Genomic DNA, 17,709 nt, shown 5'->3' on the forward strand with positions numbered 1-17,709 from the left:
TTTGGAAGTTCAACACCATCCATGTGTGTAAGGATTAAAGCACCACCTGAGAAGGCCTTCTTGACAATATAAGGACCTTCATAGTTAGGCGTCCACTTGCCCCTTGGGTCGGGTTGCTGGCTTATCCTTCTTTTCAATACAAGTTCACCTTCCTTGAATTCTCGAGGATGGACTTTCTTGTCAAAGGCAGTCTTCATTCTTGCTTGATATGACTGTCCACGAGCCATGGCATCCATACGTTTTTCCTCAATCAAGTTCAATTGATCATACCGGCTTTGGCACCATTCAGCCTCGGATAACTTTGCTTCCATGATCACACGGAGAGATGGGATCTCCACTTCCAAAGGAAGAACTGCTTCCATACCATATACAAGAGAGAAAGGGGTTGCCCCGGTTGAACTGCGCACTGTAGTACGGTAGCCATGCAAAGCATAGGGTAACATCTCGTGCCAGTCTTTGTAAGTGGTCACCATCTTCTGAACAATCTTCTTGATATTCTTGTTGGCGGCCTCAACTGCACCATTCATCTGAGGTCTATAAGGAGAAGAGTTATGATGCTCAATCTTGAATTCTTCACAAAGAGCTTGCACTACATTATTGTTCAGGTTAGTACCATTGTCGGTAATGATCTTGCTGGGAACACCATATCGACAGATGATGTTGTTCCTGATGAACTTAGCTACCACTTGCTTGGTTACATTGGTATAAGATGCAGCTTCGACCCATTTGGTGAAGTAGTCAATCGCCACTAAGATGAAACGATGACCATTTGAAGCCTTCGGTTCAATTCTTCCAATCATGTCGATGCCCCACATTGAAAATGGCCATGGGGATGAAATAACATTGAGAGTGTGCGGAGGCACATGGATTTTATCAGCATAGATTTGGCATTTGTGGCACTTTCTGGCGTGCTGGTAGCAATCATGCTCCATGGTCATCCAGTAGTAACCTGCTCGCAACAACTTCCTTGACATAGTATGCCCTGTAGCATGGGTCCCGAAGGTACCGTCATGTACATCATGCATTAACTGCTCTGCTTCGTGTTCATCAACACATCTTAACAATACCATGTCGTAGTTTCTTTTGTACAGAATATCTCCATCCAACAGGAATCTACTGGCCAATCTTCTCAGGGTCTTCTTGTCTTTGTTGGAAGCACCTGGTGGATACTTACGGCTTAGCAAGAACTGCTTGATATCATAATACCATGGTTTATTGTCAACCACATTTTCACCAGTCTGATCGATCACATCCCCAATAGCAAACACATGTGAAGGTCTTTCAAGGCGTTGCACTTTGATTATTGGCACATCATTCCAATGGTTTACTCGAAACATGGAGGATAGAGTAGCCAGAGCATCAGCCATTTGGTTCTCGTCACGAGGAATATGGTGCAGCTCAACCTTTGTAAAATATGTCAGCAAACGTCTCGCATAATCACGATAAGGAATCAACTTAGCATGGTGGGTCTCCCACTCTCCCTTTATCTGATTGATGACGAGCGCAGAATCTCCATAGATGTCGAGGTGTTTGATTCTCATGTCAATTGCTTCCTCAATCCCGAAGATACATGCTTCATACTCAGCCATATTGTTTGTACATTCGAATAGAATTCGGGCGGTAAAAGGGATGTGATGCCCCTGCGGGGATACAATGACTGCCCCAATTCCTTTACCATAAGCATTGACAGCACCATCAAAGACTAAACCCCACTTGCTATTGGGATCTGGACCTTCATTAATCAACGGTTCTTCGCAGTCTTTTGATTTCAAATACATGATCTCTTCATCGGGGAAGTCGAATTCAATTGGTTGATAATCATCAAGAGGTTGGTAAGCAAGATGATCGGCAAGAATGCTACCTTTGATTGCCTTTTGAGTTTTGAACACAATATCATATTCAGACAAAAGCATTTGCCAGCGTGCAATTTTCCCAGTAACAGCAGCTTTCTCAAAGATGTACTTTATCGGATCCATTCTGGATATCAACCAAGTTGTATGATTCACCAAATAATGACGCAGGCGTTTGGCAGCCCAAGCTAGAGCACAACAAGTCTTCTCAAGCATTGTATACCGAGTTTCACAGCTGGTGAACTTCTTGCTTAGATAGTAGATGGCATGTTCTTTCTTTCCAGTCTCATCTTGTTGACCAAGTACGCATCCCATGGATTCATCAAATACTGCCAAGTACATAATCAAAGGCCTTCCTTCCACGGGTGGGACAAGGATAGGTGGTTTCAGCAGGTAATTCTTGATGCTATCAAAAGCTTCTTGGCATTCATCATTCCACACAATAGGCTGATTCTTTCTGAGTAGCTTGAAGATCGGCCCGCAGGTTGCGGTCATATGAGATATGAATCGGGAGATGTAATTCAAACGTCCGAGGAAACCTCTGACTTGCTTCTCGGTCCGTGGAGCTGGCATTTCTCGGATGGCCCGGACTTTATCAGGATCGACTTCAATGCCTTTTTGGCTGACAATGAAGCCTAATAACTTTCCGGATCTGACGCCGAATGTACATTTGTTAGGATTCAATCGAAGCTTGTACTTTCTCAACCTCTCGAACATCTTTGTCAAATATTCAACATGCTGCTCCTCATCTGTTGACTTTACAATCATGTCGTCCACATATACTTCGACTTCTTTGTGAATCATATCATGAAACAGAGTAGTCATTCCCCTTTGATAGGTAGCACCAGCGTTAATTAGGCCGAATGGCATCACCTTGTAGCAGAAAGTCCCCCATGGGGTGATAAAAGATGTCTTTTCTCTATCTTCAGGAGACATTTTGATCTGATTGTAACCGGAGAAACCGTCCATGAAGGAAAACACCTTAGACTGAGCAGTATTATCAACAAGCACATCAATATGAGGTAATGGAAAGTTGTCTTTTGGACTGGCTTTGTTCAAGTCCCTGAAGTCAACACACATCCGGACTTTACCATCCTTCTTTGGCACAGGTACAATATTGGCAACCCATTCAGGATACTCAACTGTCATGAGGAAACCTGCATCAATCTGTTTTTGAACCTCGCTCTTAATCTTGAGAGCCATATCTGGATGAGTCCTTCTCAATTTCTGTCTAACGGGAGGACATTCAGGCTTCGTGGGAATCCGATGCTCCACAATTTTAGGATCTAGACCTGGCATATCTTCATACGACCATGCAAAAATGTCCGGATATTCCCGGAGGAGCTGGATGATCTTCTTTTTAACCCCTTCCTCTAGAGCAGCACCGATCTTGATTTCTCGCTTGTTTTCCTCGGTACCTATGTTGATAAGCTCAATCTCTTCTTGGTGAGGCTGAATGGCTTTCTTTTCTTGCTCAAGTAACCGAGTGATCTCATATGGTATGTCACTTTCTTCATCTTCAGCTTCATATACTGGGAATTCAAAGTTTGGAAGAGGCATAGGATTACTATGTTCAATGGGTTTATTATGGTTCAACCTGCATATAATGATTGGATGATTTTAGAAAGAGTTTTTTTTTTCATGCGGGTTTTTGAAATTAATAAGAAAATACAGATGTTTTGGTTTTTTCTGGCATTACCATTATTTCCAAGGAAAAAAAGCACTTAAAAAAAAAAGCAGTCGTGAAAGAAACAACAATTTTTATTCATCAACGGCAATGCCGAAACAAACACGCCCTTACAGAAAATATCACTTTCGCTTTGGGCAGAGCGAGAGGATTGTTATTTTGAAAACAAAGTACTAAAGCAACAAGACGCATTACTCGGAAACATGCATGATTGAAGGAATGTCAATGGCATCCCAATCTCTAGCAATGCCTCCTGGTATGACAAATATGGGCCTGAGACCAGATCCAGTTGCTTCTTCAGTGATAGCATTAACAAACCCAGCACTGTGGAAGACTCCCGAGGAAACCCTTGATGACGGGGAGAACCCGAGACCTTCTTTACGCTTGTTCTCATGAAGCTGTATCAACTTGCCCCAACCGGCAGTCTGACCTTCTTGAATAACCCTCTGAGCATCTTTCAATGAAGCCATGGCAGCCCCAGCTTTCTCAGGCTCCGCGCCTTCAATGGTCAAACCTTGGAAAGCAGTCCCTTCAGCAGACCCTGCTTCAATACAAGAGAAGGAAGACAGCTGGCTGACTAAATATGCTTCTTCACCATGGACTGTAACGAGTTTTCCATTCTTCACAAACTTTAACTTCTGATGCAAGGTGGAGGTTACCGCGCCCGCGTCATGTATCCAAGGCCTTCCCAAGAGGCAGCTGTATGAAGCATTAATATCCATGACTTGGAACGTGATTAAGAAGTTCTCAGGGCCAACAGTTATTGGCAAATCTATCTCCCCGAGGACATTCTTGCGGGACCCATCAAATGCTTTCACTAGGAAAGTGCTTCTTCTTAGCGGAGTCTCACGGTAGCTCAACTGGTCCAGCGTTGACTTGGGCATTACGTTCAAAGACGATCCTGTGTCCACCAGCACATTGGACAACATATCAGATTTACAATTCACCGAAATATGCAAAGCCAAATTGTGGCACTTTCCCACTTCAGGTAACTCGTCTTCACCAAACCACAGATTGTTACAAGCTGTAATATTCCCCACTATATCACCAAACCGATCCTCGGTAACCTCATGGTCGACATACGCTTGCTCCAACACCTTCAACAAAGTCTTTCTGTGAGCCTCAGAACTCAGAAGCAAAGATAGGACAGATATCTTCGACGGTGTTTGTAATAACTGATCCACGATCTTATAATCGCTCCTTTTGATTATCCTCAGGATCTCGTCCAGGTTGGAGTCCTCTAGAGACTGACTGGACTGTCCCACACCTTGAACAACGGGAGATACATCAGTCGGGATTGACTTATCAGCAGGTGATGCAGCAGGTATCTTTTGCTGAAACAAAGGAGGACGAACTCTTCCACTCCTTAACACCGCTGTGGTCCCTTCAACATTGTTATTCATCACAACTGAGGACGCCAAAGGTACCTCCTTTCCATCTTCAACAACGGTAGCATTATACTTATAAGGGACGGCCTTGTCTGAGGTATAAGGTACCGGCCCAGGCAACCTTATCACTAGTGGCACCACGTTCTCTCTCATGGGTGAACTCCTTGCAGGCACATCATGGAATACCGGCACAATTACACAAACATCACTAACAGTCAGATGATTATCATTCATCAAGCTCTGGATATCCTCTTGCACAATGCGGCAACCCAAGGGATTAAGGGCGCACAGCAACTGTCATGATCATGTTTAAACAAAGAAGCCTGGCAAAGTTTAACATGCAGGGGCACCAAAGGAGTCGCAACATTACGGACATCTAGTTTGGGCGCTTCTTCATACGCTTCAATCATGTTTACTGCAGCATGGTCTGGAAGAGGGTTATCAAGGACATGAGGAGTACTGTTCTCAAAAGTCAGCTTTCCTTGGTCAATAAGCCTCTGGACAATATACTTTAAAGCATAACACCTCTCAACGTCGTGACCCAAGGCCCCCTGATGAAAGTCACACTTGAGATCAGTACGAAACCTTGGTGGTAATGGATCTGGCGGAGGCTTACCCTGCCTAGTCGTACAATGACCTCTCTGAAGTAATGTTGGAAGTAAATCAGCATACAACACCGGGATTGGAGGAAAAGTAGGCCTAGCAAAATGCTGCTGTTGTTGCTGTTGTTGTTGCTGAACTGGTGGTTGTTGTGGCTTCTGTTGCACAATAGCATTCACGGGTACCTGAGGTGGTCCTGATGGCAAAGGATATTGATGGTAAAACGGTGGGAAGAATGGATGCTGAGAATATGGTGTATAGGGGTATGGTGGAGGTAGCTGAGCAGCATTAACAGGGGCGACAGTAGCCGTAGACTGACCTGCTCCCGAGGATACCATTCCAACCTCTGTTTCCTTCTTCTTGTGGTGGCCATTGCCATACCTCTTCGACCCACTTGTAGAAGACTCACCCTTCTCAAATACAATGATACCTTCTTTGACGGCCTCCTCTAGACGAGTCCCCATAGTTACCATTTCAGAAAAGTTGCTAGGGGCAGCAATAATCATCCTTTCAATGTAGTCTTTCTTCAAGGTTTTCAAGAAAGTTTGGGTCATCTCCTCTTCTTCTAGAGCGGGAGTAATGAAATTAAAAACTGTTTGGACAAAAAATGCAATTTTGGGACCTCAATTGAGGGACCAAAATGCAATTAAAAATAAAATTGAATAAAAAACGTAATTTGACCAAACGTAAAGCGAAACAAAAAAATAAAATTGACAAAACGGACAATGGCTTAAATGAGGTACTTCAAAGTAACCTCTCTATGCCGAAATTTTGTGTGAAATGACCAAAATACCCTTTTGTACGACTTTTTGCAAATTTTGAAATAAACTGTGGAAAAAGCAATGTAATGATTCAGAGACACTTTTGAATGACTTACAAGACAAGTAAAGACACTTCGAAAGGTTTTATGCAAGAAAAACATAGATGAAATTGTGGTTGAAAATACTGCGAGGCAGAGACAATTTGAACTGTGCAGTTGAAATTTAATAATAGACAAAGTTTGAAATGAAATTGGGCCCAGTATTTTTAGGTCCAAAAACAGGGTATAACAGTTTCTAACAAAGGGCTCGAGGCAAGGATAATAGTATTTGAATTGGAATGTAGAGAAATGAGGCAATTGTTACCTCCATCCATATATGAAGCTGCACATTCAGGTTGCATGGACGAAGATGTATTGAAAGAAGGAAATGGTGTGGAGACATCTCAATGGAAGATATTGAAAGGGTTACTGAAAGAGAGGTAGCAAATGTTTCTTGTAATGAACATCTGCAAGCATCAACCTTGATCACCGGAATTAAAGATAAGCCAAGAAACCGTGTGGATAGTGGGTTTATGCGGACACAGTGGGTGAAAGGTGATATGAAGAAGAGGAAGAAAGATACTGAAGTTCCATGATGAAATTTTTAAGTAAATTATTTTTAAATATTTTGAATTTCCTAAGACCCTGTCAAGGTGATAGTATTGGTGAAACATAATATGTTGTTAGCCAATGATATGCCTTTAATGTAATATCCTTTTAATTGGTGTAACTACTATTAGTTTTCAAGAAAAACTTAATTTTGTGCCATACAAACAGGGTATCATAAAATTTATAGTTCACCTCTCACCCATGCTCATTAGTCAAGATTATCTAGTTTTCCCAAATGTATTTCTTTCACAGAATTTAGGTGGATAAATAGTAAGAAAGAGATAAAAATGTACCTCAAATCTCATTTTTGGATAAAATGTGGTTCCACTTTTGATAAAACTTGCAGCTTATAAAAGTTGTTTATGGTCAGACGAACATTAAATGTGGTGAACTAGTGTGCTTCGATGTTCGTTTGGCCTACAATGTCATTCTTTTTAAACAGGAAGTTACAGTTAACCATAAATTTGGTATGTGTGACCACAATCTTTCAGTTGTTCGACCATTCTCAACCAGATTTTTAAAACAAGATTATTTATACTTGGGAAAGATAAACTAGCCAAATTTATGGTTTGTGTAACCACATTTGTTAAGGTGCTTGATCACTATTTTTTAGAAATTAGAACTTGTCCGTCTTTAGGCGTGATAAACTCGCAGATTGTAAAAGAAGTTATTTATGGTTGGAAAGGCTTTTAGTGCAGTGATCAAATTAGATTATGTGTTCGATTCGCTTAAAACAAGATTATTTGTACTTGGGAAAGATAAACTAGCCAAATATATGGTTTGTGTAACCACATTTTTTAAGGTGCGTGACCATTATTGTTTCAGAAATTAGAACTTGTCCGTCTTTAGGCGTGATAAACTCGCAGATTGTAAAAGAAGTTATTTATGGTTGGAAAGGCTTTAAATGCAGTGATCAAATTAGATTATGTGTTCGATTCGCTTAAAACAAGATTATTTATACTTGGGAAAGATAAACTAGTCAAATATATGGTTTGTGTAACCACATTTTTTAAGGTGCGTGACCACAATTGTTTCAGAAATTAGAACTTGTCCGTTTTTAGGCGTGATAAGCTCGCAGATTGTAAAAGAAGTTATTTATGGTTGGAAAGGCTTTAAATGCAGTGATCAAATTAGATTATGTGTTCGATTCGCTTAAAACAAGATTATTTATACTTGGGAAAGATAAAATAGTCAAATATATGGTTTGTGTAACCACATTTTTTAAGGTGCGTGACCACAATTGTTTCAGAAATTAGAACTTGTCCGTTTTTAGGCGTGATAATCTAGCAGATTGTAAAAAAAGTTATTTATGGTTGAAAATACTTTTAGTGCAGTGATCAAATTAGATTAGGTATGTTGGACCGTTACCATAAGTGATTAACGACTGCTAACCATGACTTATGTGAATTATTTCATATCCATGACAGTCTTTAGGAAAACAAACCATATTTCTGATGTAGTTAACCACTAAATATCAAATGCGTAACCACAATTTCTTTCCCTAACCAATTTGTTTTTCTCATTAGTCCTCCATGTGATATGATGGAATATAATATATTTGGACACACTTGTGAGTAGAATGATGTTAATAAAGTGGGAGGTGAAGTATCTTGTAAGTTTGACAGACTTTACATATACTAACCAAATCGAGGAAACATTTAACCAATATTTATCAAATGTGTAACTACTGTTAGTTTTCAAGAAAAACTTAATTTTGTGCCATATAAATAGGAAATCGTAAAACTTATGGGCCCTCCATGTTTCTTGGAGTCTAAATTGAGTACATGTTCACTGTTTTGATTTTTTTTTCTTTTTTTGCACAGGTAAATTACAGCTAATCAAATAAATGAAGAATATAACCATAATTTGTCAAAGGCATAACCATTTTTCTCTACATTCAAAATTGGTCGTTATTCTCATATTAGACCTAACAACATAAAATAAGATGCCCTTAACAACAAAATTGGTCGTTATTCTCATATTTGAAACATGGTTGTTGGGAATTACCCAAATGTTTGTATGAATTATTAATTTTCATATTTTAGTGATAAATTGCCTTACCTTAAAATGATACTGTTTTCACAAGAAAACTACAGATAACCAAATATTTGAAGTGTATAACCACAATTTTAGAAAGGCATAACCATGTTTTTTTTTCTGTATTCAAAATTGGTAGTCTATAAGTTTATCAACCTCATAACAGAAAACTAATCAATTAAGAGTCGACGAAAAATAGAACCTATATCATTTTTAATAATATTTCAGTGATAAATTCCCTTAAAATGATATTGTTTTCACAAAAAGAACTACAGATAACCAAATATTTAAGAATACACATTACTCGTTAACATTTCTTTGGAAACTTTTTTTGAACAAATTTATTTGAAAACTATTGATTTTGACAATTGATATATGTATATAAGAGCAATGATATTTGTACATCTTCAATATCTTTACACTCATTCAACAACTTCTCTATTTTCTCTCTATATCTCTTCCCATGACTTCACCAACATACTGTATCTAATTCCATCTCTTTCATGGTGTGGTGTAGAAGAGGTATTTCTATCTCTCTGATGGTGTTGTGTTGAGGAGGTGTTTGTCTATCAAATATTTTCCCTTCTACTAATGTAAAATCTCATTTTAGTTATTCACTATGTCCTCCTAATCAAACCAAGAGAGAAAACTTTAACAAGCACAATCTTAATTCAACCTTATTAATAATTAATCGAAAAAACACAGACCAAGACTGAACATCAGAGGAACAAAATGACTGTAATAACAAGCTTCTTTTCAAGAAAATGAACGATTAACAAAAGAGATAACTTAAAAAAAAGAAGCTACATTTAATTAAACAATATAATGATAGTTTAGTGAAGAACATAGAATATAGAGAAACTTAATTAAGCATAAAGATCAAATAGAAAATTAATTAGGAGACCAACATATACGTGATGAACTTTCCCAACAAATCACAATTTTTATCTCAATTTTTAAATTATTCTCGTAACTTGAATCCACATAGTAGTATGATTTAGTTTTTGTGTGAGATCTCCCTCCCACCGTATATACTAGCGAAAAGACGGGTGTCCATCTTTCCGCTTTTTTTACTGCGCTAACGTTTAAAAATTATGAACAGTGATTTTATATGAAATTTTGATTTTGATTATAATAAATTAAACTATCCATGATTATCTGTTTCAATGAAACTAGCAATATAACAAAAAAATATAATTTAAATTCTTTTATTTAATGACAACAACAACTATCTTTATTATAGAAAAAGTTGTTGTTTAAGGGTATAATTGAGATAATGAAAAAGTAAGTATATATACATTCATCTAGTTTGTTACACTTTTTAAATGATAAGGCAAAAACTGGACATTGTGTTCGTTACACTTTTATTTTAATATTTAAATTTATTCTTTTTTATTTGTTACATGTATTATTTGTATTGAAAATTGAGGTTATTTTTGAAAAGAGAAAAAAACCGGGGTTATTTTCTTTATATATACTCGGGAAAATAAAGATATATAGTATAGAAAATATAGAAAGGGGTTATTTTCTGAAAAGAAAATGAAGGCAAAATCTCTTTCAGAAGACCGAGACGATGAAAAGAAGGAGAATAAGCAAGCAACTACTAGGACCAACAAACAGATACAGATCAAGCCAAAAGAAAACAAAAACAACACAAATACAGATATCGAACAAGGCCAATCCTCAAAAATCTTCTGTGGTATATGCTTAACAAACTCTAATATGTTTTCAACCGGTTTATGCAATCATCCCTTTTGTACTATAAGCATATCCAAGTATGCAAAGATTCAAATAAAAGAAAAAGTTGTGAAAGTGAAGTGCCCAGATCCAGAATGTTCAGTTGAACTCAAACAAGAACATTTGCAATCCATTTTACCTAACGAAATCATTGTTGATTGGGAATCTGCAAACTGCGAGGCTTCCATTGCTTTGAAGGAAAAAATTTACTGTCCTTATAAGAATTGTTCTCTTTTATTGGTGAATGACGAAGCAGGTGCTGTTACAAGTTGTGAATGCCCTTCTTGTCATAGGTTATTCTGTGCACAATGTAAAGTTCCGTGGCACGCAAATATGAATTGTCAAGAATTTCAGAATTCGGAAATAGGGCAAGGCTTAAAACAATCCGATAGGAAGTTTTTGGAGTTGGCTAAAAGAGAAAAGTGGAAAAGATGTCCAAAATGTTCTATGCATGTACAGAGAACTACTGGATGTGAACACATGAGATGCAGGTTGTATTTTATAATTATATCTTACCTTCTCTTGCTTATCCTTAATCATTAATTTCACTAATTTTAAGTTTAATTAATTTTATATTATTGTATTGATGAAAAAATATTTAATACGACTCAATGCTGTTTCTTTTCAGGTGTGGCTGTCACTTCTGCTACATGTGTGGCAGGGATTGGAATTGGTATCATACTTGCAATCAAAATCCAAGGTACTATGAATACATAGGGTGTAATTAGAAATATTCCTCAAAAAATACCTACTCGTAAAAAAAAAGAGTAGTATATATCCTTTAAAAAAAAAAACAAAACCAGCAGTTCCCCAAAAATAAAACCCTAACGCAGTCCTCCCACATGTCAACTGCGATTTCCACCATGCCGATGAAAAGAAGAAACCAATGAAAGCAACTTCAACTTCTTTACACAAAACGATCTCAAAACACAATGAAGACCAAATCTCTTTCAAAGCTCATCAAGCAAGCAATCACTCAGACCAACAAACAGATACAGATCAAGCCAGAAAAAGATAAAAGCAAAACAAAGACAGCTATAGAACAAGGTCAATCCTCTAAAATCTGTTGTGGTATATGCTTTGATACTGTAACAAACTCTAATATGTTTTCAACCGGTTTATGCAATCATCCCTTTTGTACTAAGTGCATATCCAAGTATGTGAAGATTCAAATAAAAGAAAAAGTGGTTAAAATCAAGTGTCCGGATCCAGAATGTTCTGTTGAACTCAAACCAGAACATTTGCAATGCATTTTACCTAAAAAAATCATTGCTGACTGGGAATCTGCAAACTGCGAGGCTTCCATTGCTTTGAAGGAAAAATTTTACTGTCCTTACAAGAATTGTTCTCTTTTATTGGTGAATGAGGAAGCAGGCCGTGCTATTACTAGTTGTGAATGCCCTTATTGTCATAGGTTATTCTGTGCACAATGTAAAGTTCCATGGCACGGAAATATGAATTGTCAAGAATTTCAGAAGTCGGAAATAGGTCAAGGCTTAAAACAATCCGATAGGAAGTTTTTGGAGTTGGCTAAAAGAGAAAAGTGGAAGAGATGTCCAAAATGTTCTATGCATGTACAGAGAACTACTGGATGTGAACACATGAGATGCAGGTTGTATTTTATAATTATATCTTACCTTCTCTTGCTTATCCTTAATCATTAATTTCACTAATTTTAAGTTTAATTAATTTTATATTGTATTGATGAAAAATTATTTAAAACTACTCAATGCTTTTTCTTTTCAGGTGTGGGTGTCACTTCTGCTACATTTGTGGTAGGGATTGGGATGGGTTTCATACTTGCAATCATCGGGCAAGGTACTATACGAAACTATAAGAAGGCATGCAATTCTAAAACATACCAACAAAATTACACATACACCTCACTCTAATTAAAATCACTTTGTTTACTCTTATAAATCTATGAAAGACTTGATTATATGAAACTCTTTGCATATAAGAATGCATGTAATCCTAATACCACACCGACAAAATCACACATATATTCACTCTAACAAAATCACTTTGTTTACAATAAGTGTTCTCTATGAAAAGACTTGAAATCATTTAAAATGCTAAAGGCACAGTTAAAATGTTTTTACAAGTTCTTTGTCAAAGAATTTTTCTTCAAATAAGGCAGTGTGTTTTATAAGCAGGCATTGAAGATAAGCCACAAAGCACTGACTAATTTTATTCTAAAATGTGGTCCGATCATACAGATGGCTGGAGGAGGCTTGTGCGCTGTTTTTAACGTTGTGCCTATTTTTCGGGGCTATATATTTTATTTTCTGGTTTTTAAGTTGAAACATGAGCTCAAGACTTGGAGTAAATTTTTTTTTTGGAGATGTTCATCTACTAGTGGATGTAGCTTTATCGATTTAGAGAATTCAGGAACAAGCTAGTACTGTATTCCTTTGGCATCTCAGATAGTTTGCAAGTTCAAGAATTACAAACCAATGCTTTATCTTGCACAATCTTGCTTATCAAGAAACTTTTTGGCAGGATAAATCCAAGGTTATATGTTATTCTATGGGTGTCTAAAATTTTGCCTTCTTTCATATTAGTTTCCAAAATCAGACATGTTGACATTGAACCTATTCTTTGGAACTTCGGTTATTTTTATGTTTCTACTGATTTTTGTGTGCTTAGAAACCTGATTTACTTTCTGATCCCTTCTTTTAAATTTTGGGAGATTCACTGTTGGATTATCACTATCGCTCAAGCTCAATTGGAGTGTAGAAATATAACAAGAGTAAGTTCGTGTTATAGTGTCGAGGTACACAGTTTAAAAGCTTGAAGAAATGGACTAAAACTTCCCATTACTTATAAATATTATAGGTTTTCTTGTTCCCTCATACGTGAGATTACTTAATTTCCAACACTCCGCCTCAAGTCCAATCATGACTCTCTTCCTTGAATAATTTGAATAATTATTATAATTTGAATATTTTACTTGAATACATAATATTCTTTTGGGTATGGAATACATTAATTTCAAACCGTAAATATTTTTCTTTTACATAAGAAAATAGCGTTGATGATGTGTCAAATTTGCAAGTTTCAGTAGCACCAACAAGGAATTTTTGTGTGTGTAATGCTGATAGACTCATGATATATAATGCTCATTTGAATGAGTGAGTTGAAGGAAAAATCATAAATGGGGTGCTTCAAATGGTGGCATCACAGTTTTCAGTTTCAAAAAGTACCGTTCAACGCCCTTGTGAACTTACTTCAGTTGATAGGGATAATGCATAATATATGCAAGATGTAACCAAAAGAAAAATATGCAAGGTCTCAGATTCAAACCCCGGCCAAAAAAATAGTGGTCGAATTTGTAGACAAGGAAAAAATAGTGGCATGCATGTTTGTCGTAAAAGGACAAAAAATTATGGTCGCAAGAGGGTTCAACTTTATTGTGATCGAATTTGTGAAGTTCCTTTACATCATAGGACAACTATTACATAGTAGAGACCTTTCTTTTGCAGCGAATGTGAAATGCTATAACACCGCAACAAAATATAGATTTTGCTACCATTATTTACTACAAATTGTGTTGCTAGCAAATCTTAATTAAAAATACCACCAAAATACCACAAAATACAAATTATTACTTATTATTACTATATTTTTTGAGATTATATTACTTTTTTACAAAGTTTATATTACGTCATTACTTTTTGATAAAAATAAAAAAAATACCACTCTCAATCCCAAACAGAAGCTTCATTTGCGATCACCATTCACCATCTCCGTTAACCATTTCAGCATCTCCGATCACCGTTTCAGCATCTCCGATTCACCATCTGCGATCTCTACCAGCTTCAGATTCACCATCTCCGATTCATTATCTCCTATCCATCTCTGATTCATCCACAATTTCTTCATCATTGAATCCCAAATTCACCAATGCACCATCGCCGATCATTGATTCACCGAATCCTTGATTCAACGCTGAATATCTGGTTCTCACTTTTCCCTAGAAAATTTGTCACTCAATCCGTGCTACGACCAATTTAATAGGTATTCGTGGTGTATCTGTAGCTAATTTTGTTCGCTAGAAATTAGCTGCAAAAGACATCGCAGCAAATCACATATTTTCTTGTAGTGTAAAGCCAATTTGTATATCAATGTTTGATGGTGTTAGCTTGTCCCATAAACCAACTTTTGTAGGGATGTATAACATCATCGTCCATTTATTTCAAAAAAACAAAACATTGTTCATATTGATGATAAATGGTTTATATACATGATCAAGAGGTCAGAGAATTAAAATCTGAATGAATTATTTCGTGAAACAAAAAAGTCAAATTGAAACTCAGGCATTTTATGGTACCAATTTTGAAAGTTGCAGATATGCATAATTAATATTGCGTTATTAAACCCATTTGGGGTTGGCCCAGATGTTGGCTTGGATCTTGGAGTTTGCTCCTCCAAAGATCTTAGGTTCGATTCCATCTAGTGTCAATTTCGGTGGGCTAAGTCCATAGGCCCCGCAAGTGGGCGGTGGGATTGGTTCCTTGGATTAGTCGATTCTTGGATCGAATACCGAGTTTTAAAAAAAAAAAATATTGGTTTATTATTTTTCACGGACCTTAGTTTTTCCAAATAAAAAGAAGAAACTTTTCAAAAAAGTTGTTGTTGATTGGGAATCTGCAATTTACGAGTCTTCTATTGTTTTGAGGCAAAAAATATACTGCCCTTATAAGAATTGTTCTCTTCTGTTGGTGAATGACGGGCTAGAGGGTGTTACAAGTTGTGAATGTCCTTCTTGTCATAGGCTATTCTGTGCACAATGTGAAGTTCCATGGCATGCAGATAAGAAATGCCGTCAATTTCAGAAGTCAAAAAAGGTTCTAGGTGAAAAACAACTTGACAAGAAATTAGCACAGTTGGCTAAAACTGAAATGTGGCAGAAATGTCCGAGATGTTCTATCCATGTCGAGAAAACTTTGGGATGTGATTTCATGAAGTGCAGGTTCATCATTTTTATAAATTTCACTTATAAATCTATATAATTCTATAATTCATTACAATTACACTGTACTGATTGATGAAACAAGGGTTATAATGGCTCCTTTTTCTTTTCAGGTGTGGATGTTACTTCTGCTACACGTGTGGTAAGAAATTCAAGGAATTTCACTTTGCAAATCATGTATGCAAGATATCACGGTAACTAGCTATGAAACACTTTGCATATGGAATTAAATTTTATTTTGTTGAGCAATGATCAGAAATAAAGGATTTTGAACCGTGGAATGATGAATTCTTGAATTCATGACCCGTTGTTTTATCTTTCCATGCCAAATATGTTTCAGCTCTCAGATATATAGTTGGGTTAAATATGTTGTTTGTAAATATGCTGTTTATTTATTACTCACTCATTTATTCTCTTGTTACTTTACAAGGTATTTATAAGCAAGGCAATTTAAATAATTTTTCTAGAAAATGTCAATAATGAAATGTAAAGAAATAAGTCGAAAGATGGGTTTACTGCATTTCTTCTGGTTGTACATTAGACTTCCAAATGTTTAAACTGGTTTTTTTATGAATTTTTACAGGGCAAAGAGCATGTTACAGGCTCAAAGACAAATGAGAACATTCGGGTTTTAGGAAGCTTATGTGGCAAAAATGCAGGAAGTTCTATCTGTTGGTGATCAAAAAATAGAAGATTTGGTAACATGACATTCCTAGTTAAAAGACTACATCATTGATGCAAACTTTCCTTGTGTTGTTTTTTCGTTTTTTTTTTTTTTTTTTGAAGCGAATTTTAATTAAATATTAGAGATATGTTTTGATGTTACACTTAGTCGACTTACGTATTTCAGAGATGGAACTGGAATTAAATAATCAATTTGGTATTTATATTTGATTGATATTTTTTTTCAACTTTTCATAATTCATCTTTATAACACTCATAATTACCTGGGAAATATATTAACATATCCATGATACTTGAAAATTGTTGTGTCTAACTAAATAGAACGAGACTGTGTAGGAGTGAAGCATCTAGTGTGCACTTTTTCTCAGGCAATTATATTGCAAAGTGAAAATTTTAAAACATAACACATGCTACTACCTCTAAGTGCTTTCTTGCAAGTGTGAAACAACACAAATTGTGTTGTGTATATATAGAAGTTCTAAGCACATGATTTTTTATGTTGGTGTTAAGTTTAGAATTAATTCAAATTTAAATAATACACACTTCACAACCTTTGAGCTTGATTTGTTTTCTCTGGTAAAGACGTTGTCTCGTAGGCACATTTCAGATGGGCAATAAACCCATCTGAAATTAAATAAGAGGGTTTAGAACTTACCTCTTGCTTATCCCTAATCATTAATTCAACTAATTTTTTTTCCGCTTTGATTACTAACTTCCATAATGGCTTCTATCCTTAAAATTCTGGTGCTTGTTAATATTCATCACATATCATGAAATGTAATATACACATGATGAGCAATAAACCTTGATCATAGTTGCATGAATTAGGACACCATTAAAATTAAATAAGAGGGTTTAGAACTTACCTCTTGATGAAGCCATTGATTGTCAACGAGTATGTATGATCTTTGATGATCTTGAAATTCCAATTATGTTGGATAGGATCTTCCTCTCCTTCTTTCTCAAACTTTGATGGGTAAGTATGTAATAACATGGAATTGTCTTTTGCATAATCCCCAAGACATATTTATAGAGAAAGTGGAGAGGGGACCTACCCTTTCATGTAGGGTTACAATGGTTCTACCAATTCTTTCATGAATAGTCATAAGGTATCAAACCATACCCTTTCATACAGAGTTGAATGGTTTCATAAAGAGTTGACATTAGTAACAAATATGACAACTCCTAAAAAGTATGATCGTTTTTAGGAACCGCCAAATAACACCACCAAGGAATCCTAAATTGTTGTCTATACTTTAAGAAAAAATCGGCCAGCTGATTCTGGAGAAAAATACGTTACTTGGTGAACAAGAAATAAGGTGTGGTTTTCTTAAAAAAGATAA

At 36.3% G+C, this 17,709-nt stretch overlaps 3 protein-coding genes across 3 annotated transcripts; 2 read left to right on the forward strand and 1 right to left on the reverse strand.

Moving 5' to 3' along the window:
* Positions 1–3,442: 3,442 nt before the first annotated feature.
* On the reverse strand, positions 3,443–5,989 carry LOC120579576 (uncharacterized). The gene is made up of 4 exons (XM_039832020.1): positions 5,276–5,989; positions 4,235–5,219; positions 3,911–4,036; positions 3,443–3,447 (listed from the first exon to the last, which is right to left on the reverse strand). Exons 1-4 carry the CDS (start codon positions 5,987–5,989, stop codon positions 3,443–3,445), a joined length of 1,830 nt encoding a protein of 609 aa, XP_039687954.1.
* Positions 5,990–10,509: 4,520 nt separating this feature from the next.
* On the forward strand, positions 10,510–11,424 carry LOC25490782 (probable E3 ubiquitin-protein ligase RNF217). The gene is made up of 2 exons (XM_013604683.1): positions 10,510–11,179; positions 11,336–11,424. The coding sequence occupies exons 1-2, from the start codon at positions 10,510–10,512 to the stop codon at positions 11,422–11,424; spliced, it is 759 nt and encodes a 252-aa protein (XP_013460137.1).
* A 215-nt stretch (positions 11,425–11,639) lies between these two features.
* LOC25490783 (probable E3 ubiquitin-protein ligase RNF144A) lies at positions 11,640–16,361 on the forward strand. Its single transcript, XM_024778872.2, has 5 exons — positions 11,640–12,300; positions 12,454–12,525; positions 15,523–15,682; positions 15,796–15,859; positions 16,266–16,361. The coding sequence occupies exons 1-5, from the start codon at positions 11,640–11,642 to the stop codon at positions 16,359–16,361; spliced, it is 1,053 nt and encodes a 350-aa protein (XP_024634640.2).
* The last annotated feature ends 1,348 nt before the right edge of the window (positions 16,362–17,709 follow it).

Source organism: Medicago truncatula, chromosome 3 (genome assembly GCF_003473485.1).
Source record: "Medicago truncatula cultivar Jemalong A17 chromosome 3, MtrunA17r5.0-ANR, whole genome shotgun sequence".
Classification (NCBI taxonomy): domain Eukaryota; kingdom Viridiplantae; phylum Streptophyta; class Magnoliopsida; order Fabales; family Fabaceae; genus Medicago; species Medicago truncatula.

Excerpts from the sequence above, each read along its gene's own strand:
- LOC120579576 (XM_039832020.1), bottom strand. The coding sequence starts at position 5,989 with ATGGGGACTCGTCTAGAGGAGGCCGTCAAAGAAGGTATCATTGTATTT. Across the intron at positions 5,220-5,275 it reads GTAATGTTGCGACTCCTTTG|TTGCTGTGCGCCCTTAATCC; the intron begins GTGCCCCTGCAT and ends TGATCATGACAG. Across the intron at positions 4,037-4,234 it reads TATTAATGCTTCATACAGCT|GCGCGGAGCCTGAGAAAGCT; the intron begins GCCTCTTGGGAA and ends TGACCATTGAAG.
- LOC25490782 (XM_013604683.1), top strand. The coding sequence starts at position 10,510 with ATGAAGGCAAAATCTCTTTCAGAAGACCGAGACGATGAAAAGAAGGAG. Across the intron at positions 11,180-11,335 it reads TGTACAGAGAACTACTGGAT|GTGTGGCTGTCACTTCTGCT; the intron begins GTGAACACATGA and ends GTTTCTTTTCAG.
- LOC25490783 (XM_024778872.2), top strand. The coding sequence starts at position 11,640 with ATGAAGACCAAATCTCTTTCAAAGCTCATCAAGCAAGCAATCACTCAG. Across the intron at positions 12,526-15,522 it reads ACTTGCAATCATCGGGCAAG|ATAAGAAATGCCGTCAATTT; the intron begins GTACTATACGAA and ends CATGGCATGCAG. Across the intron at positions 15,860-16,265 it reads AATTTCACTTTGCAAATCAT|GGCAAAGAGCATGTTACAGG; the intron begins GTATGCAAGATA and ends GAATTTTTACAG.